Consider the following 23,221-nt stretch of genomic DNA (forward strand, 5'->3'; position numbering starts at 1 on the left):
CTGGATTCTCTCACTCACTCTCTCTCTCTTTCTTTCTCTTTTTCTTTGGTTTTGCTCTGAGTGTAGTATAGATATATAAATATAAATCTACGTACTGTTTTTCTTCTTCTGGGTGATGGAGGTCTTGGGCGGTGACGCAAGGGATGGCGGTCCATTGTGAATCGGCGGCTGCGGCTGATGGGGATGTGACGGGTAGATTGCTGGAGGGGGTACGTGAGGTAGAGTGGGCGCCGCCGCGGCTGTTCCCTGTTGATGATGATAGATGTTGCCTCCTGGGTAGAATCGATCTCCGCCCTTGAAGACGCTTGGGGGTGGCGATGGTGGCATGCCGACACCACCGTTGTTGTTGTTGTTGTTGTTGTTAACTCCTAAAATTCCACCGCTTGTTGAGCTGCTAGATACAGTACTGCTACCGCTACTGCTTCCGGTAACTGACACTAATCACCGTTTATTATAAATATGTTAATATCATTCTTATCATTTAAAAATAATATTCACATATCTATTTAGGTGTCTAAGTACTTACGGTTGTTGCGGGACGTCGCTGATGATCCGTCGTTGGCACAGCAGACTTTGAACACGACCTTCATGTTGTGTGTGGAGCACCGGCCACCAATGCGCCTGTGGAGATCGTCCTTTGACGATGTACTGATAAAGTAGTAATCATGACCAGGAAGAAATTCCAATCCACCGGGTTGCGGTGTAAATGGCCTGAATGTTATGGTAAAGTACATTGTTTTTGTGGGCTTGTCGCAAACCGCTATCACTCGCGGACTCGGGTTTGTTATTCTACAAGTTTCGTACTCCTCTTTGGACACCTGGAATCCCAGTTTTAAAATATTAAAAGTTAAATAAATAAATAAACAACTTTAAAGCTTTTAAACTTTAAAAAGCATTCTCAAGTATATGGACTTACATTATAAATAATGTATTTCTCAGCTTCATCGTCGTAAGTTCCAGGTCCGTAGACGGGACATATAATATTGACCTGGTCGTACTCAAACGCTGCATTATTTTTATTTACATCAATAATATGGTCCGTGTTGTCTATGCGAAATCTGTTGAAAATAAAAAAAAAAAACATAAATACATTATTAAGAGTTTAAGTAGAAGACGATAAAAAGTTTAAATAAATTCGTGCTTAAAACATATAAATCGTTAATGATATTCGGCAATAAATTAGCGCTATAAAGTCAGATCTATTGATACAGATTAAATGTATAATAACAATAATGAATTTAAAAATGAGAAGGAAAGCTGCGAAAGAAGGCGTCGATGGAAGAGGCTATCCGCCGGATAGAGGACAAGTCCGCGCACGCAACCGGTTCTCCTGTGCCCCTCCTGCTGGTTCCACGATGCGCCTCAGCAGTTTCAGAGCTCTTCCCTTTGCCTCAACACACACATATACATATATACATATCTGTATATCCTCTTCTCCATCGCATCGCATATATTACAGTGTGGACGCAGGTAAAGAGTGCACCCGCACAGGCCCCTGTCCGAGGAAAAAGAAAAATAACTAGTGCGCTATCGCTAAGCGCCCTCAAACTCAAGGCCCGCGAACTCCATCTACACGTATGACTACATATGTATAAACATATATATATATTATATGCTCCTCTGATTCAGATATGCTTGTAATGTATACGACTGCTTTGCTTATGTACCACCGCGTCAATATATATTTACACCGCGGATCGTCGTCGCCGTACTCGTACTCGTGTACTTGACTCGGCTATTACTATTTACTACATATATCTATATATAAATATATATATGTATACACATGTTTTCTACTCATCAGCAGCACTAACAGCAACAAATTTTCTCCTTCTCTCTCTAAAACTCACTCGCTCTTTATTATTTTTTGTTCCTTTTTTTTAACGTCTATCCTCTGCGGCTATATCTTTTCTACACTCGACTTCAACTGTATTACTATACATATACATACATATATACTGAAAGAGAGAGAGAGAGACATGGGGTGGTGGAGAGTTGAGTGGAGTCGAAAGGCGTACATCGCAAGCGAGAAACGCGTTTCGACATTTCGTAGTATTAACGGACGATCTCGTAAGTGGGCGTGTAAGAACTCGAAAATTGGATGGTAGGACGGCCTGGAGCAAATTAACGTTTGGCGATAATATCCGTTTTCGGGCTTAAGCTGTATCGGTTGGCTTTCGACTCGCGCGCGAGTACAATCTCTAAGCAAAAAAAAATCATTTTTATTTATCATTTTATTTATTTACTAATTTTTGGTTTAGTATTTATACATATATCATACGTGCACATATATTTATATTTATTACGAGTAGGGGAGACCGGGGCAAGACGGCCCACCTGGGGCAAGAAGGCCCACCTCAAAAATTAACCAAAAATTTTTTTTTCTTGTTTTCTTTTGATTATAACAAATTTAGATTATTTACTCATTTTTAGCCCGATACGTGAAACTTGGGGCAAAATGAACCACTCAAAAATTCTAAAAAAAAATTTATTTCATAGTATTATAACCTAGTCATGGTTAATTTAATAGAAATATCATTTTTTGGTTAATTATATGAATTTGGATTAAGGGGATTCTCAGACAGTGCCCCCCACTTTTTAAAAATTTTCAGTGACTTTCAACTGGCATAACCGTATTCAAATTTTATTAATTAATTAAAAAAAAATTAAAGCCTTACTTGAAAAAAGGGCAACGTAGTCGTAATTTCGTTGAGATATAGAATTTTTAAAAAATTACTTACATTTGATATCAATTAGGAGTTAAACAAAATTTGTTGAATAAATTTCAGCCGCCAAAATTAAAAAATTCGAATTATAAAATTGACATGACGATTTTACTGAAATTTATTCAACCAATTTTGTTTAACTCCTAATTGATATCAAATGTAAATAATTTTTTTTTAAATCTATACATCGGCGAAATTACGACTACGTTGCCCTTTTTTCAAGTGAGGTTTTAATTTTTTTTTAATTAATTAATAAAATTTGAATACGGTTATGACAATTGAAAGTCATTGAAAATTTTTAAAAAGTGGGGGGCACTGTCTGAGAATGGCCTTAAAATAGAGCATTTGAAAAAGTTAAAAAAACCAATAATCAATTTTCTACAGAAGTGAAAAAATGACTCGTATTATATCAAAAAAGGTTATTTCGAGTAATATTAAAGTAAATACAGTTGTTAAAGAGAAAAATATAAACATTTGTTACGCGGGAAATTTTTTTACAATTAAAAAAAAAAAAATTTTTTTGGGAGGGGGCCGTCTTGCCCCAAAAAAAAAAAAATTTTTTTTCAGGAGCTTCACCAAAATTTTGGTGAATTGAGTTCAAGTTGGACAAGAGTAAATCGACTTGATGGATAAAAGCCACAAATAATAATAACCGGCTTAGGTGGGCCGTCTTGCCCCGGTCTCCCCTATATCTGATTATTAAAATTTTTTTAAATTTTACTTCGTATGTAGTACGCAAGTGTACTGAGTACGTTGATTTAGATTTGGGTATATCGTGTATGTACGTGTCGTCAAAGGTGGCATATACTGTATACAGGCACTCTTACTCTTGTGTTCTTTGTTTCACGGCGTGAACCACCGGCTCAATCCGCCATCTACCATCAGTTTTATTTTATCTTCTTTTTATATTATTTTATTTTCTCTTTCCATTATTTTCTTGTATTTTTTATTTTACATTACACCGTTTTTATTCTCAGTCAAATCAAAATATTCTTCGCGTTTTTTAAAGTTTTTTTTACCACCATTATTATTATCATCATTATTATTTTTATACCAGAGAATAAATTTATTTTTTGTCCGCTAATATTTGAATAACTAAATGGACCTTTGTCATTGCAATTCTCACTGATATACATATGTATATATGTGACACCTACTTTGATGATAGATATACATATCAAGTCCATGGTAATTGGACTAACGATAGATATATGCTCCAATTTACTGTCCAGACACAGTCTGACGAATTGGGCAAATTGAAATATCGAAAAAGTGGGCGTTGTACATACGATAGAAGCGACAAAATACAAAGATTTTATTAAAAAAATAATTACACACAGAAAAAAAAAAAGTAATTTATCTGAGGAAATTTAACGATTAGAGTTTGCGGTTTAAATATTTACCGTATAGTGGCGATGGTGATAAATTTAAAAAATGTGCCGACTTTAAATAGATGACAAAAAATGAAAGAGTAATTAAGATGAAGATGCATAATTTATACATCAGTAGAAAGTATGGGATTAATGTGTGTACGTATGTATGTAAGAATAAAGGAAGATGAAGAAAATAAAAAAGATAATAACGTTAAATAAAATAAGATAAAGTGGAGATTGGGAGTAGTGTATTCTGCGGGAGAATGAGAGGGATACGCGGTGTGTGCTAGACTGAGCGTGGCGACGGCCAACGAGGATATATTCTGGCAGGAATATCAAAGCCGACATAGAGTTGGCGTCAAAGAGCCCGCGTGAAAAGGGAGGAGTAACAAGCAACCAGCATTGAACACAACCAAGACACACTGATGTGCCGCCGCGTGTGCACGTTCGTATCATAGTTATGAATGTGTATGGTATATTTATATATATATGGTTTTATTCATCGCGCGATCGTGTGGTAACACGCGACAACCGTTTTGCTCTCATGACTTTGCTAAAAAAATAATTGTTGAGAAGTTATATTTGTAATGTACCAATTACGGAGTACAAAATTTAAGCACATTGTCTCTCCTGGCATTTTTTGTCCTCTCACCACTTGACTGTGCATTTCTGTCATAAATAATTTAGACAATAAAATTTATTTTAAGATTTTTTTTTTTTTAATCCAAATTTCTGACTATTAAATTCATGGGATGACCCAGTTCATTGATTTACTTTCTTCACTTAATTTTTAATAGGTGTCCTTATTACATAAAAAAGGTTTTTAAATGTCTTTTCTCTAATTAAGTTAATTTTCTAAATTTGGACATCGATTGTCAATGAACAGAGAACGAAATCAAATGATTTATTTTTGACTTTAATAAACTTTATATTTATCCCATAAATTAATTTGATTTCCTCTATTAATGAAATCAATTCTCGGAGTGAAAATTAAATCGATTAATTTTTTATTAAATCACTGGAAAAGATTTTAAAAATTAAATCCTACATGAAAACTCTTTTAATGTCTTTTAAAAAATAAATGAATAATTAATTTTTCGTGAAAACACTTTGAATAAATATGATATTTGTTATATTTAACTTGTGCTTTAAAAGTTAATTCTCTAAAAGCATAAAATATTTTTTAAACATAATAAGATTTGGGTAAAAATATATATTCTCGGTACAAAGTTTTTGACAGACATAAAACATAGATTGTATTTTCTTTTGAGCGACCTTCAGTACCTACAATAACATTTAACCGATTGTTTTGTATAGTTGTTTTCCTGTATAGCACTAATACGTCACATGGTGTAGTCTATGGACCTTGATCCTTTCTCATCAGGGAATCCGGCATTGAACAGAACCTACATCATAACACATAACACAAATCTCTGTCTGTCTTTTCATCTTCATCTCCATCTCTATCTCTACTTCTACCTCCACTTTTATTTTTTCCCATATCTTTTTTTTTCTCGAGTTATCGTCCCATTGTACGCTTTAATACTCTTTTATTTGCTCATATTTCACATCGGAAAATAAATACCCAGGTAGGAATCGCCAAGGCTGACGATAGGCCGAGCCTTGGCCCTGTTGTCACTTGCCAAGCTTCGGCAGCTGACCATTGGCCCAAGTCTCGGCCAGGGCTTGGCCCAATGGTTTGATTACGTTAAGCCAAGTCTTGGCAGCTAACCATTGGCCCAAGTCTAGGCCGAGGCTTGGTCCAATGGTTTCATTAAATTAAGCCGAGCCTTGGGTAGTGACCATTGGCCCGATCCTCGGCCAGGGCCAGGCCCGATAGTTAAATTTTTGTTAAATCGAGTCTTGGCGGCTGACCATTGGCCCGAGCCTCGGCCAGGGCCAGGCCCGATAGTTTAATTTTTGTTAAATCGAGCCTTGGCCGCTGACCATTGGCCCGAGGATCGGCCGAGGCTAGGTCCGATAGTTTAATTTTTGTCAAGCCGAGCCTTGGCAGCTGACCATTGGCCAATGCCTCAGCCTGGGTTAAATTTTTATTTAATATTAAAATTATCAACTTTGCATGTATCTATATATATGTATACAGAGAAGACCAGGGCATAACCGTCTACCGAGTATACGATTAATATCAAGAGTTGAAATTTTTTAAAAAGTAAAATTATTTGATATACAATAATTTTCATTTAATTAGTTATTGCTATGCACAAAACTTTAGTTAACATGAAATTTTTATTTTTGGCGGTCAAAATGGGGTATCCTTTAAAAAATTTGAAAAAAATAATTCTGAAAGTTGATCAAATTTCATTAAATTCAAATTTTTTATATGTAATATACATAAAGAAAAATTACATTTCACATCATTGGTGGATACGAAGGCAAAAAAAAATTTTTTTTTGTGGGGCAGAGAGGCCCCTCTCCAAAAAATGATAATTTTTTTCTTTATTAAATTGTTTTCAACATTAAGAATATATTTCTTTCTCTTGACAATTATTTTTGGTTTTATAATACTCAAAAAAAATTTTTTTAGGTGTAATAAATCGTTTTCCCTCGATTAGCTTAATTACTAATTGTTATTTAATAAAAAATAACAATCCGATATTTTTTATTTGTCATTATTGTGAACCCAAAAAACGTGTTTTTTGATTTTTTAGATTACAGATTATTTTGCATTAAATTATTCATTTATATCAAATCATGAAATTACAAATTGATAAAAATATGTCATTACTCATCAGACAACTTTAAGTTCATTAAATAAAACTACATTTCACCCCATGTTTACGATTTAATATTTTTAAATTAAATTGTATTTAAATAATTAACAAGCAAAAAAATCATGATTATTTGGACGCCAGATTTAGCACAGTGGATAGCGTCCCGGCCTAGTGATCAGAAGGATCTCAGTTCGAACCCCGGTAGCCCCCAAATAATTTTATTCGTTATTTTCCATTAATTCAGTAATTAGTTAATTACAATTCAATGTAATGTCGATAAAAGTGTGATCAAACTTTTTTTTAATTATATTTATTAATTTAAATAATAACATTTTAGATCGAGCATTGGGTGAGCCTTAGATTTTTTGCTTCCCGAGGTTTGGCCGAGGCTTGATTTTTTGTTTCCCAAGCCTTGGCCAAGGCTCAATTTTTCGTTTCCCAAGACTCGGCCGAGGCTTGATATTTTGTTTCCCAAGGCTTGGAACATGGACATCATCCAAGGCTTGGACCAATGCTCACCCAATGGTTCAGCCAAGGCTTGGACAAGGCTTGCGCCAAGGCTCGGGACTCTGGCAAGACGACTGGCCAATGCCTGGTCCGAGCCTTGGCCAATGGTCCCTTCCTACCAGGGTACCATACAATTGATTTTTAAAATATATATAAACATAAATATACTTTTATTATTTAAAACGTTCGTGCTATTTATTCCCATTTCGTCTGTACACCACGTCTTTGTAAATTTAAAACTTCAAAGTTTATAAACTTTACGAACACGTGGGTAAAAAAAATATAAAATTAAAACAAGCATGTGTTGTTTTTAATTTATTCCGAGTTTTATGACACGAAAAATTATGTATGTACATACGTAATTATTGTTTGAGCTAATATATATGATGTATATCACATATATATTTATATACTTATGAGTAATTACAATAAAATAAGTGTAAGTGGGTAACAAACGATTTAAGCCGTGTAATTTTTATTGTGGCGGTAGAGTTTACACATCAGTCAGGAATTTACGCGTCTACTTACACGAGGGTGAATAAAATAAAAAAAAAAAAGTAAAAAAAATTTAAAAGAATTTTGAAACTTGGCATAAATTCACGTTTGTCGGGAGTGTCTCGTGTACAAATGGAAGTAACAGTGCGCGAGTAGACCAGAGTAGAGTAGTTTAGAGGAGGAGAGAGGATGGATGGGAGTTTGAGAGTGGAGCGGACTAAAAATTCCGCTATACTTTATCCCGCTGTGCAGCTCCAGCTCCAGCTTCATCTCCAGCTCCAGCATCGGCTCTCCAGCCTCCAGTCCACTCAACAACAGAGATTCAGGTATACAGACCCGTATACCTGGAAGAGAGCTGTAGGTAGACACGATCACGATGCTCGGAAGGATGTAGACTTGTAGACGTTTGAATGATACTAGTACTACTACATCTACTATTATTAATACTACTACAACACAGTTAACTACACCCGCTTTTGTAGTTATCGTTTCTTTTCTTTCATTTTTATTTTATTTTATTTTATTTCATCCTCTTTTATCTCCCTCATTCTTCATCCACTCCGATATGTATTAACGTTTCCTTATATTCTGTTGGCTATGTCGCACACACCCTACACCAACACTTGAAAAGAATGTTTCTCGTCGAGAGAAATACTACAAAAAATGACTCGACTGATTATATAGGTGTAAGTTCCCAGGTAGCCGAACTTTAAGAATTTAAAATAAAATAGCATACAAATTTTTACTTGCATCCAAACTCCTTGTAATTTATTTTATTATATATAAATATATGGACAAAAAAATTATTTCTGGCGCAAGAAATATTTTCTGCTGTCAATTGAAGACAAAAAGTGGCTCAAGACTAGAAAAATTTTTTTTGTATATATGTGGAATTTGAAAAAATATTTTTTCATGTGTGGATTGAACAAAATAATAAAAAAACCAGCTGTAAAGCGATAACGGAAATTTGCAAGTTGTGTGAGAATTGAAGTTCGCAGTCGAATGAACTCGAGTCAAATGTCTAATGTAACCTCGGTTTACAAATGACGCCATGTTTCGATAGATTGGGAATTCGAGAAGGATATGCGTCATGAAATAGACAGGGATAGAAGTAAAAAAAAATAAAAAACAAGAAAATAAAAAATAGACATTGAAAGGGAGAATAGAAAGCCTAGGAAATAATAAAACACGATAAGTACAAGGTCATGTAACCTCCATTAAACTTAAATATTTGTGTTTTAAAACTTGTAAAATATATTTTACAAAATTTTTTAACCAAAACAAAGTTATCGGTTCCCAGAACCTTAAATTCAAATCCATCGCCTGGAAATAAATTTGAAAAAAAAATTGTTTATTGTTTTAATGTATGATAAAAAAGGTATATTTATAATAGCAACTAATGGGTTGCTAAAAACATGTTATTAAATAGTAATAGAAAAAAAATATATATGACACGTTTTACATTGTCGGGATCATCAGCGTTGGCGTATAGAATCATAACATAACTCAGGCATACATTACTATTATATATATTTATATGTATATGTATTAGTAAGGGTATGTGACGAGCAGCTGTTTCTTTTTTTTTTTTTTTTTTTTTTTTTTTTTTTTTTTCTATAAGAGTATAAACGCGCGCAGCATTTCTACCGACATCTGTCCTCTCTTTTTCCTAGTCCATTTTCTTACAAGCAAAATATCATATAATTGAAAGCTCTCATACATATATATATGTATAGAACCAGCACCTTTTACTATTATATTCTTGGTCAGTCTTCTATACTCGCTAGTTCACCCGTGACAGCAATCATCACGCGCAGCAACTTACATTACTTACAAATGGACCAAAAAAAGAATAAAAAAAAATCTCGAGCGGCTTTTGAAAAATTACACAATATTAAGAATAATAAATCAAAGTAACTATCGATCAACCCGGGCATCAATAAAGATGTTTATAAATAATTAAAATAAATACAAAAATATTTAAATGATTGGATCGGATGATAATGTGGATTGTTAAATATATAGAGGGGAACGAGGATGCGGTCGGAGATGAGGACGATGATGAGGATAAATTTAAAAAAATGATTAATTTAATATACTAAAAATTAAAGGGTGTTGGTATATAATGGTTTTAAAAAAATTATCGTTTTTTTTTTTTAAACGAGCATACATATGATCAGACCCGGAAGAAATGTAGCCATAGTGATGATGGATCTTGTGATAAATAACAACTGTTTCAGAGCAGGTTTAAAAGAACCGGTGAAAAATGTCTGGCCGAGGTGTAACATGATGTAGTCGAGAGAGGATGCAACCAGAGTGTGTGTTGGGTGCCGAGAGCATAAGAGACGTGGGTCTTGTTTCGTCGATTGGACTCCGCGATCTGGCTGACCAACAGAATGAACAAGGAAGCGGTTAATGTTCGGCTCAAGTGATATGCGACTGTATTCCATTGGGGCCTTAGGGGCTTACCTCTTTTATGAGATATGGTGCACGTCCAAATTCGTAAGAAAAAACGATCTCACAACGAAACATTTGCGTTTATATGCTGGCACTACTCATGTATAGAGAGGAACAGAGATAATGTACATGTATATTATACATATATACATATATATTAATGGGTAACGGTACGAATGCGTATCAGAAACAACGTGAACACGTCGTCCATTAGGATAATTTATTTAGAACCTAGTAAAGTTATATGGAGAATATTAGATTAGAAAAAATTTATTTCTTGGGTGAGAGATCTTTTGACAGGAGATGAGTTTACGAGTAGAGAGGACCGGCTTAATAAGTTCCTATGTGTAATTTATTAAAGATGATAAGTAAAAAAAAATATAAAAAAAATAATAATAATGAAAATGAATTAAACTGTGACGATGAAAAGAGAAATGATTATACGGATTTTTTTAGACGAGAAGGGTGGAGTACAATGAACCTTTATAAATTATTTATTCAATGATTATTTTTTTTTAGGGGAGATCCAGACGAATATAAATTTTTTTAAAATTACTATTTAGTTTTTTTATTAAAAATTTTAAAGATGTATAACCGTAGTCTCAATTGGTTCCTAAGTAATGGAGGAAATATGAAAAAAAAGGTAAAAAAAAAACATTTTAACGACTTGACCTATTTGTTTTAAGTTCATGGTTTTGGAGCATGTAAAAGCTCTCCGGCTGTATGAACTCTTAAAAGTTATTAAAAAAAAAAAAAACAGTTTAGATATAACTTGAGCTGAATCAGGAAATATGAAATTCGCTTTATAAGTTTTTTTTTAATTTTTTATCAGGCCAGAGCCTTTCGTTTTACTGGACACTGATTATTTAATAATTATGTTGGGTACGAAAAATAATGAAATTAAAAGTTGTCACCAATTTAAAGCGTGACTGTCAAAAAAAAAGTACACAAGTAAACTAACAGGGTTCATGTAATACAAATAACAACACGTTTTAACAGAAATTATAAAATTAAAGTATATTATTATCGTGTCAAACATAATGGAGCGAGTATAAAAAAGGTTAAAGCGACTTTCTACTTAAATTATATAGAGAAAACCCGTATGTCACGTTGACGTAACTAAAAATTGAATTAGAAAATATCGATAGTTATTTTTTGTTACTAAATATTTAACAAAGATCAAATATATGATAGCTGTGATCTATGGAACGAGTATTTGGTTCAAGAGTGCGAGTCTGTGGCATATATATCTGTATAAATAAATATATATATGTTAGATACATGTACTCCCGTTACGTTTGTGCTTCCGGTATTAGATTGTGGGCGAATAGATAAGTCTAAGAGGACCACACAAAAATACATTCATAACATTAAAACATACAAGAGATAGATAAAAATATATGAAGCCATCAAAAAGTACTTGAAGCTTTTACTTTTATAAAACTAATCAAAATATATCTCGTATAATAATTGTTTGACTACTACACTTATTTCTTAACAGAGACCATTCATACATATACATATATAATATACATATATTTGATGTTTAACTATTTAACATAAAAGTCCGTAGAGATTTAATGATAAAACGTATTTTAATATAACGTATAGATACCTGACGCGCTCTTTTTCCTAGCATTCAAGTCACCGCGATTCTCATTACTTTATCTCTATATATATATATATGTTAAAACAATATATAATATACATTTATATCTTTATTTACGATACGTGATACCTCTGTAAGTTATCAATAATATTTATTATTAATAAGATAATAAAATAATAAAATTTATTACAAGGAATTCAATCGCGATTTTTTTTTATTGATAATAAAATATATGATAATTGCCAGTGAATAAATCATTCGACTGTCAAGTAAATGGAGCGGTTTTGATAAAACTTTTTTTAAATTTCCCACCAGTTCTTTGGGCAAAAATTTTCTTGCAGCAGAGGTTTAATTTTTTTTTTCGAGTTTTATATGGGAAATTTTGTATTTTGGAGGTGGCAAATTTGAAAAATTTAAAACTTCGCGCTGAAATTTTGAAGTAATTCACAAAGTAATTTTGCAATTTTTTTTCATCAGCTTGAGTTAAATAATTCATGACAAAAAAAAAATGACAAAGTATTTTGGTAGGCCTCAGCTTCTGAATATTCACCGAAAATAATTGACAGCTCATTTATTAACGATAGACGTTAAATTAAAAAATTATGCGTGTAATTAATTTTTTCTGACAGATATTTTTAGTCTGCCCATAATTTAACGCTTATGTCACTCAATGTCTCTAATTTAAAATAAAAAAAATTAAACAGATTGTTAGAAAAAAGCCCAGTAGATTAAATTTTCTAAAATCCATTTTAAAAAAATTTTTTCCCGCAATTTTTTTAAACTAAAAATTTAATCTCTCCTCCACAAAATAAAACTTCGAGGTGACTATAAAATTACAGCTCCATCGATTCTCGTTCTCTATCATTTCAAGCTCGCATACGTAAAAAAAAAAAAAAACTTGGACTTACATTGAGTTAGTGGTATTCCAATACATGTTGCTGGTTTTCGCGCAATTGCTGACAGTGGAGAGTAAAACTGTCTGGAGGCATACGAGTAAAACCAGAGTGACGAAGGATGGAGGAGAAACCATCGTAACAAAGACTACGATGATGATGACGACGACGAGGACGACGAGGGATCATAAGAATCGAGTGTGCGACGTTTATAAATCACGCACACCTCTCGTGTCACTGCTATCACCATTAACTATAACAACCACCTTGCACTTCTCACCACAACCAAATTCCCACATCTATATATAAATATAAATATATAAATATATCCACTCAATAAATTACACTTATCACCTACGATTTTTATTGCACTTCCTCAGTACAGTTCCAACATCAGCGATCACTTAATCAGTGATAAATTACATGCATACGTTAATTAAAAAAAAAACTCCTATCCCTTGTCTTTGATTACTCAGGTGTGTAATTTATTGAAAATTATAAACTCCAGTAATCAAAAATTTTTGTAGCCACCGTGGGCTCAGACAGTCACTGGGTGTCCTTTTTAAATTTTTCATTGGAGGTCTTGTTCCCGTAATTGTTCTTAGGTACCAGAGGTTGGGCCGGTGATGTTGCGTTTACTTGTCATCGAGATTCCACATGCCGGAAGTATGTAGTGCTTAACATTTCTCGTGTCTGTTTATACAATTACACAGATAAGATTCGCTACAAGAGTAACAATAATAATGATAATGGAAATAGTAACAGTTGTAGTGATAGTGATGGCAATAAAATAAAAGTAGATAAAGAGACAAACACGCGTTAAATCCGTGAGAAACAATCACATACACTTTTAAACTAGTATCCAAGATCAGTTGGCATGATTTTGCACTCTATTCTCTGGTTGTTGTTTTACTTATACTTATTTTAATCCTTTTATACTCCCTTTTATAATATTATTCGCGTTTAAAACTGGGCACCTCAACCAGCTATTCACACTATCCAAGAAACACGACGCGCCCTTCACTCCCCCACTTTAACTTTTATATTTTTTATTTTTCGTTTCTCAACTTCCGTTCACACGCGTTTTCTAGCACCTCACTCACCTTAAGCACCTACACAACTAATCGGCAACACTCTTATTCTTCGATTAATCTTATATATTTTATATTCTCATTTATTGTTTATACAATACTTCTGTCAAAACAGCGCACCCTTTTTTGAATTTTATCCACAAGTTTTAAAAATTCAAATATGAGCGGGAAAACCAAAACTTGTTTAAAAATTAACGCACGGTGCAATTGTACGAGCAATAAAGTTTAATGAAACTTGACGTGCAATTTATTACAAGGTATAATATATATGAATATATATATATTCATATATGTGTATAATGTCGTAGGAATAGTACGCGGAGTTGTTACCCGTGCGGAGTCGCGTACGCGTCTGCTGGCAAAGCCAATTGTCGAGGAGCGTTCAGTGTTCTGTCCTTAGGACGTATCCGAGTGAGCGCGAACTGAGACGAAAAAACCCGAGCACAAAAGAGGGGAAAACGTTGCAGTGTTCTCTTGTGTTGGGTTGAGCTTCTCTTACTCTGGTGCTCTGGTGGTTCTCGCGGATTGAGCTCCTACTCCATCGGCGACCCCACTCTCTGACTCTTTACTCTTACTCTCTACTCTACTCCATTCTATGCTCTCTGCTCTCCACTCTCCACTCTCTCTAACTCTTTTTCTTATACTTTACCACTCGCGTTTTAAACTTTTACCCAACAGCTAGCAGTCAATTAGTTTGCTGCGTTGCTTGCAATGTCGATTATACGATCAACGTTTCATCCATCAGCCAACGATTCTATGAATATTTATTTTTTACTCCGACAACTTAACTATTGTATTAATTTATAAAACTCTGACCATAAATTCTCACATTTCTCTATATATATTTATACATATACATATATATACATATACATATACATAAGCCCGACGTGAGATCGATTTTTTATTTATTTTAAAAAGTTTTTTTAGGAACAACTGGAGTTGAATCGTCTCCATTGGTCCTGGTCCAGTGTCTCGTGGTCTTGGTCGCAGAACCGGTATCAACCCACGGGCGCAGTCATGTTGGTCATTAGTTCGCCTAACATACAACGTTGGGACCTATCGAACTTGGGCGCCGCCGCCGGTTTATTTTCTTTGTCCCTTTATATAAAGTACCTTACTCTTTTACTTTGACTCTACTTAAAACTGTGTACTCTTAACTGAGATACTCCTACTGCACTCATCTACAAGGTACACACATATATGTGACAGCCGATGCGAGCTGCAACTGGGTTAAGACTCCAAGACATTCAATGGCATATTTTTTTTATTGCGCTTTTATAGCAGCAGTTTAATCGAGTTGTTACGACTAGAGTTAATTATCATAAAATAAAGTCAGCATGTATGGGTGGAGGTAAAAAGTAAATGACGTAGTGATAGAAAAATGTTGAATGACTAAAAGGATTATAGCGACTACTATTGTATAGGATCAGTACGGGCGGTTGTCAGGGTTTTAATAATAAAATCGAGTCACGCTTTCAGTATAAACCAGTACCGGTACCAACATCTTTAAATCTTTCTCAAACAAACTCGGGCAGCTCGGTAGTATAGATACTCGATTGCTGACCTTCGATCCGTTCGATATACATCTCGTACTTATACTTGTGTTGTTGGCCCGGGTCGTCGTGAAGAATGAACGAACAGTGGATGCTGGGTATATACATATATATACATAGCAACAGATAAATAAGAGACTGGAGTCTCAAAAAGAGAGAGTAAGGAACCAGGGTGCAAGGTGGAAGGTGGAAAGGCTTTCGGAGACCAAGAAATCCTTGTACTTTGCCAGCGAAAGAGATTAAATGCTGATGATCCTGAAAATACCAACCAGTCCAATGATTTTACCTATTGACTGGTGATAAGAAGTTACCATCATTTTTATGTTACGTCAACCCGAGTCGAAATGTAGAGCCTTCTAAAGTCGGACCTATTTCGGACTTGGAGGCTCTTAATTGAGTCTGTTTCTATGTAAAATTAATTAGGTCCGATTTTGGTTCCCGAGGTGCTACAAATTTTCGTTTTCGGTACTTGCGGGCTCAATCTAGGACCTGATGAAAATTAAAATTAGGTCCGATTTAGGGCCTATTATTATTACGGGACTAATATTGTCGGACTTGAAGGCTCAAAATCGGACCTCTCAGTGAATGTTAGGACCTCCGGGTTCAAAGTCGGAGCTACAGGATTACAGGGCTCTAAATCGGATCTATTTAGGGCTTTAGGGACCTATATAGGCTCGAAATTTCGACTCGGAAAATCATAAGAAATTGGTCAATTGTCTGACGATTTCTCTGCCTTACATCACTACTATCAATACAATAGAGATATTTGAGCCAATGTAAGTCAGTAGGTGGGTTTTGTTAAATGTTACATGTATATATGTGAGGTCCAGGTTGATAATATTGAAGCTGGATGGCTATATAGTATAGAGGGTAATGTAAAGTAGAGTAAAACCTTTACTAGTGCGACGAAATGAAAGTGCATCACAAATATTTGTTCACGCGATTCTCTTTTGTGTGGTCTCTGAGAAGTGAGTGAGTATTCATCTAAGTATATATATACACCTTAGCCTTAGAAAAATGCATCAAGCTTATAAAACCAAATATGCGTCGACTCCAATCCTAAGTACACAAAAGTAAAGTGACAAAAACTTGCTTTTTTTACTTGCTCCGCTGCGGCGTTTATTTTTTTTCATATTTTTTTGATGCTAGTATTATAGAGTCTTTAATCCACTGACTAGTCGACTGTACATATGTACATATATATATTAACATCATGTGTGTATAGATAAATGTGTAGGGTAAGAGCATGAGGTAAAAGCAGAAATAGAGTAGTGTGTTCGGCAGGTGCGGTGAATCTTTTGTTCGTCTGTACAAGACTGTACCTATACTCAACAAGTTTTGTTTGCTCCGCAGTCAGACGCAGTTAGTCCATTCAGCGAGACTCGAATGATTCATCTCTACAATGCATATATATGTCTATTATTATTATTTATACCTGATCCCGGTCCAGGGTAAAAAAATTTACGACTATCGTCAATACTTGTATAGTATATTATTATAAATATACACTTAAGTTTTTTTGTATTAACATATTTTTTTTTTTCAAGAGATTAGTTTTTAAAAATCACGATTTTTTAAACTTGAGGATCCGAATGAGCGACTTTGTTCGTTACACATTTTTCTGTGGGTAAAAAATAAAGAGTGAGAGCAAGAGCGAGTTTACACGGCTCGAGGTCATGGGGTTCAGAATGACCTCGACAAACATACGAGTGGAGTCTATACTCAACTGATGGTAAAGAATGCGAATCCAAGAATTTTTCATTGAGGAAGAGTAATCCATTAATATGTTTGCGTATTCCAAGGACGATAATTTTTTACCATGTTATTACTAAGCCGTGTTATTCAGGATATATCAAGTATTTGATACAAGTATTTTATAGTACACTATACATACTTTGCATATATTTATTTATTAACTGTTTTATTGTGTTTAATATTTAATGGCTGCAGGAGGTTTCTTTATCGCGGGTTTTAAAGAGTAATGATGTAACGACGTGCGAAAATTAATATAAATATATTAATAAAATTATGGGAGTATTTAAATGTGTAAGTGAAAGGGAGATAAGAAGGATGAGAGAGTGAATATATACAATGGCAAATGGCATTCTATTATTCCAGATGGGCCTTACGTTACATCGTTTGTCGGCTTTTGAGCGCAAGGAATGTAGCCATGAAATAATTCTTTGATTTTTCATATCATCATTGCCATATATATATGTAAAGGTTAAACATATATAAATGTGCGCTATTGAATATATATTTATATATATGATGAAAATTCCTCAGCACATGGCCCAATAATTTTTATTTTTTTTTCCTTGTTCCTTGAATTTTTTGTGCTTAAATTTATCCAATTGTGTGTAAATGTCCCTACTGACCCATTGACCGGACAATGAGACACGGCCGTGAAAAAAAATTATCCTCGGCAATTACGAACGCCTTGAAAGTCATTTTAAAAATATGTACCATCTTTCTAGTAGAAAAAAGACCACCTTGCAGATGTTTTTCTAAGGCGTCTGATTTTTTATCTGATTTTAAAAACCATAAATTTGAAATATTTGTTCCGGGTTATGAGTTCCGGGTGTTTATTTTTTTTTTCTGTTAAAGACAATGCAATATCAGCTCCAAAGTAAATATTGACCAAGAGCTTGATGGAAAATTAAAATTAATATATAAGGAAAGAATTTATACAAATATATAAATATAGTATATATTTGTCTGTGTATGTACGTATATATATATATATAATTACTAAAATCCTCATTATCTATGAGTGATAGCCGGAGGGTCTGTATACTTTCCGAATGCAGTCTACGGTCTCTCTTGCAGAAGAAAATAAGAAAGCACATGTATATATTTATATATATAGAATAAAAAAAGTATGTATTGAAAATAAAATAAAACTATAAAAATACGATGAGAGAATTTGAGATAATTTCTCACGCGGCCGCAATCCAGTATAGCAGTTATTCACCGCTGGCCGTTGATGGAAAATAATAATAACGAGTCTGACTCTCACAGCACACACAATACCATATATATATGTATATAAATATAAATATATACTACTACTTGAAGTAGTACTACTGCTGGCACCACTACAACCGCTCGCCGACGTGTATGTGTGATAATAAAAATTAATATTTTGAGGCCGAGTAGTCCAGTATATATTTTTTTCCCAGACCCAGACATTCGCAATAAGAGGATAGGACGTAAAGTCAGAAAAATATACAGAAAACAGAATATGAAATGGTGATGAATACATAGTAGAGCTACTGGGGTTGTTGTTAAAAATTAAACCTGGGAGAGCGACGAGCGACTGCAGACAATAACTCTAATCGTCGTTAATGGATAATCGGAAGAGGAGAAGAGAATTCAGTGCATTTTACAAGAGGCCACAGGCTAAACTACCGATACAGACGTATATTTTTACGACTGAAAATACCAGTCTAGAGTACCCAGAGACCCAGTATTTTTTTGGCAATTCCGTATTTCGGTGTCCGTGTAGTTTCGTCGTTTAAATATTGGGATCTCTGGGTTATTCTATCTCCTATTATTTTGCCTTTTGCCTTTTATTCTATTGGGGCGGCGTGCCGGGGCCTACCCGTCCGTCTACTGTTCAGCCGGCACTTTCATCGCCGCTACGCGCCGTCATGCGTTTTTACCTATACGCTCGCTCGTTTCGATGATACTCCTCTTTTATTTTTTTCCCAAAGCTTTGTGGTATTCCCATTCGATTTCAGTTCTCTGTACTGCTCCCTTTCGTCTGTTGTAGCACCTGCATAAAAAAATTCAAAACTTGACACACCAATCACTGGGCTCCGAGCTCCGATTCATCAACCCGTACTCCACTATATTAAATATAAATACAAACTAAAAATTTCAAAAATAAATCTTTGGTATGCATGTTGATAATGAAATTTGGTAATTCGATTTGCTGCAGTGATTCGAAATATTTTAAGACAAAGAATCCATCCAAATGTGAGGTATGCGCGTGTGAGTGCTGTTGTAAAAGAAAAAAAGAAACGAAATAGAGAAAGAGAAAGAGAAAGAGAAAGATGATGAGGGTTCAGAAAATGTGTTGGTCTGAAAGAAACGAAACGTTAGTGCTCGTCTATTTGGTCGTGTGTTGCTTTGGATCCAACCAGCAGAAGCATTCGATCGAGAGTGACTACCTGCCAAGTTGCGACGAGTCGACACGAAACGACACGAAACGAGAATAAGAGAAGAGGCACCAGCAAAAGGTAACACGGTAACAGGAACATTTGCCGCCAATGCTGATGCCGATGGTCGCTGTTGGTGCCTCTCATTCGTATAACACGTGTTTGCGTGAACTCGTCCGGCCCTACTGTCCACCTTTCCGCATTCGTCTACCTCTGGCTCACGTACTCCCATACGAAGAGAGTAGAGACGAGGGCGATAGTGCTAGGATACCCACGAGAAGGCGACGATGTATATTACTGCCCGTGAGAGACAATCGGTCTTGGTTTTGCCGCATCGAAAGATCCCGAGAGAGGAGATGCTGCTGAGGCTCCTCTATATTCACTTGACACTCTCGTTGGATCTCTCTTGTGTTCACGTTGTTGTTGTCGCCGTGGTCCTCGCCGTCGTCGTTGGCTACTTATTCTTCGTCGTCGCCGTTGCTGTTGCTGTTGCCGCCGTCTCCAAGCGATTCAGTTAAAAAAAAAAATAAATAAAAAATAAAATAACAGCCCGGAGAAATAAAGAAACAAACAAAGAGTTAAATAAAAGTATAAATAGAGTACCGACGGGTGTTAGAGAGGCAGGCCTTGATCGTGATTTTGGAATGCAGTTCAAACACGTACACCACTCAAACATAATATATATCCCTGTAAACATGGATACATGTGTCGTACAAATTATATATACACATGCAAATTAAAAAATAAATTAAATATGTTAACGTTAAATTAAATGGAATTTACTCTTTTTTACCCAAATGGATTTATAAAATTTAATTACCGGCTCGGTTTTCAAATATAATCGTATTTAAATATTTCAAACGGAATTTCAGAGCAGGTATTACGCTCGCTTGGAACCCGGTGCATATTTAAAATGAGAAAAATGAATTATTGTGATTAATATCACTTAAATATATTCGAGTAATTTTAAAACTAATCATAATATTAGATTGTAACTGTTATTTTTAATAATAAAATTATTAATAACTATCTGTAACTGTATACACGTCAGTTTATTAAATAGAACGATGAGAAAGAAATATGTCTGATAATATACATACATATATGTTGGTCAATAATAATCATGGGAACAAAATGTATGCTCGTAGAAAATTCTCGTACAAAATGTGATTCAGTCATGATGTGTCATTAGATAAAGTATATTCATATATATATTATATGTACGTGTGGGGTACCACGTAGATTTAGATGATTGTCATCTATATATATATGAAATATGTTTTCGATGACAACGCGTATATTACGACTGGCGTCAGTAAAAAATAACCAGCATCAACAACGGAGTTGGAAAAGTCGTTGACGATTGTACACGAGCATGATGTGCGGGGTGGAAAGTAGGCATCCGTCAGCCAATGAGAAATCTCTGATATGGCAGCCATTTTAATGATCGGGCAAGGTAAACAAAGGCAAAGAAGAACAGAATGACTTCCACCCCTCCGGCTGCTTGCCGAGCACACGAGCTTTTCTCCCTTTTCATTATTATTTTCTTTTTTTTTTCTTCTTTTTTTTCGCCTGCTTGCTTTACTTGTTCGCTCTCGTTCTCTTAAATCGCCTTGCAGCCGCGCCGTGCGCGCAAACGTGTCAAAGCGCACGTCATTACATACTAGTGCACTGTAGTGTGTACCGCGCGTGCATACACAACACGTATGCACGCCCACGTGCTCGCGAGAGGGTGTCGTCGACCAATCGCTGGCCCGCATCAAGTCGCTCCGCGTCTTCCTTCTTCTGCACTTAAACTTTCTCACTCATTTTATCCTGTTTCACTTATATGTATACCCGTATTTTGCCACCCCACAGGCCCCACCGCCGGTGCACTCTTGCCTACTCATATATACGTTCTCATATGTTATATGATGCACTAATGCCTCTCCTTTCCCTCCTCTATAGTAACACATGCTTTTTGTCCATTTTATATACGCCCAAAATTCGTTATCCAAAAAAAATACATTTATTTGCCACCACTGAGTTGTCTGGACGGACAAAAGTCTCGGCTAAAAAAATATTTGCTATTTGATTTGCTATTTTTAGTTTTTTTGGCTGATTATTGTTTTCTTTAGTCTAGGAGACTGTTTGGGCGAGTGAAGATTATTGCCGAGTTTTAATCGATAGTTGGATGTTGGACAAAGAAAAGTTTTAAGTATTTCATAGGTCTCATAGGCTTCTTTACTCAAGGGATGCATTTTTTTTTTTTTAATATATCTATGTAGACTTTTTTCAATTCACTTCTTTTGACTATTCTACACAAAGTAAGTATATGCATAGATGTATTTCTATACTGAGATATTATTTTGAGAGAAGTATACTTTGTGCATCATACTTTTTGTTAAGTATAGAGTCATTTTACTGTTCTACGGTTTTATGTTTGTGTCTATATAAGAAACCCGGGGCAGTATGAAACAGTAGGGTATAAAGTGGAACGAATTTTTTTTAAAAAACATTCTCAATATTTTTTATTTTACAAGTATTTATTTGATATTTCAAAATAGTCGAAAGAATTTAGTAATTTTTTTAAACGCTCGGGACAAAAAAAAATTAATTATTATAATTAATTTTGAATCACGAAATTTAATTATTGTTGTTACGAGTTTTAAATACGAAACAAATTTTCAAAGTATTTTAATGATACTGAAGTTAGCAGACGTCTAATAATTTTTGGATTTTATTTTAGACGGTAAATTATTAAAAAAAAAATATTTGAAAAAATTGCACCTGTACTCTCTAAAACTAAATAAGTGAAAATTTCACTAATTGAAATAGTGATCTTAAAATTCACTACAAAATTAGTGATTTTGAATTAGATTCACTAATTCATTAGTGATTCCCCGGATTCTACAATGATTACTAGTGGCGCCTCGCTTAAGGACTTTTTATTCTATCGTTGAATTATCAAATTCAGGGCAAAATTAATTACGATAATTTTTAAATACAACTGAACAGTATTAATTCAAGTAAGTTAATTAAATAAAACCTAATTTAGTTGCTAAATAATACATCTTGTTATTTTTTAATAGCTTTATATTTTTACTCCAACTTTTTTTACCGAACCTGAATCAAAACCATCATTGACAATAGATTCAGGTTATGAGTTATAATTATGATATAAATATTTACCGTATGAAAGTAATTTTAATTGTTAATTTAGTCGATCAAGTTGCTAAAAAAATTTTATAATCAATTACAAATAATAATCATAATAATAATAATATTTTGATACAATATTATTAGCAACGATACAATATTTTTCCAAATAAATCCTCGTCAACAAGTGAATTAGTACATTTTTGACTAATTCAATCAGTTAAATTTTCACTAATTCTATATGTTGTTTTTTTTACTAATTCAAAAAGTGAATAGTAACTAATTCATACTCGTATACTTTGGACAATTTAGATTAGTGAATATTCACAAGTAATTCGTGGTTTTTCACTAATTTAGTTTTAGAGAGTAGTTTTTCAAATTTTCTACAAGTGCATATTTTTAGTTTTTTTTTTTTTTTGTAATTTATTTGTTGAAAAAAAATCCGAAAATTTTTAATTATCTGCTAACTTCAGGATCATGT

General features: G+C 34.1%; 1 protein-coding gene across 3 annotated transcripts in view; it reads right to left on the minus strand.

The window, feature by feature from the left end:
* Positions 1 to 23,221, minus strand: part of LOC130666437 (ephrin-B2) — a 215,163-nt gene that overhangs the window by 3,592 nt on the left and 188,350 nt on the right. The window contains exons 1-4 of one of the 3 annotated variants that reach the window (XM_057467433.1): positions 12,808 to 14,364; positions 917 to 1,058; positions 527 to 818; positions 96 to 368 (exon numbers count right to left, since the gene is read on the minus strand). In XM_057467433.1, coding sequence (XP_057323416.1) covers positions 96 to 368; positions 527 to 818; positions 917 to 1,058; positions 12,808 to 12,929 — 829 coding nt within the window. In that variant the 5' untranslated portion in view covers positions 12,930 to 14,364. Of the gene's footprint in view, positions 1 to 95; positions 438 to 526; positions 819 to 916; positions 1,059 to 12,807; positions 14,365 to 23,221 lie in introns of those variants that run through there. The other 2 variants (XM_057467431.1, XM_057467432.1) reach the window with 2 other exon arrangements.

Source organism: Microplitis mediator, chromosome 4, assembly GCF_029852145.1.
Source record: "Microplitis mediator isolate UGA2020A chromosome 4, iyMicMedi2.1, whole genome shotgun sequence".
Classification (NCBI taxonomy): domain Eukaryota; kingdom Metazoa; phylum Arthropoda; class Insecta; order Hymenoptera; family Braconidae; genus Microplitis; species Microplitis mediator.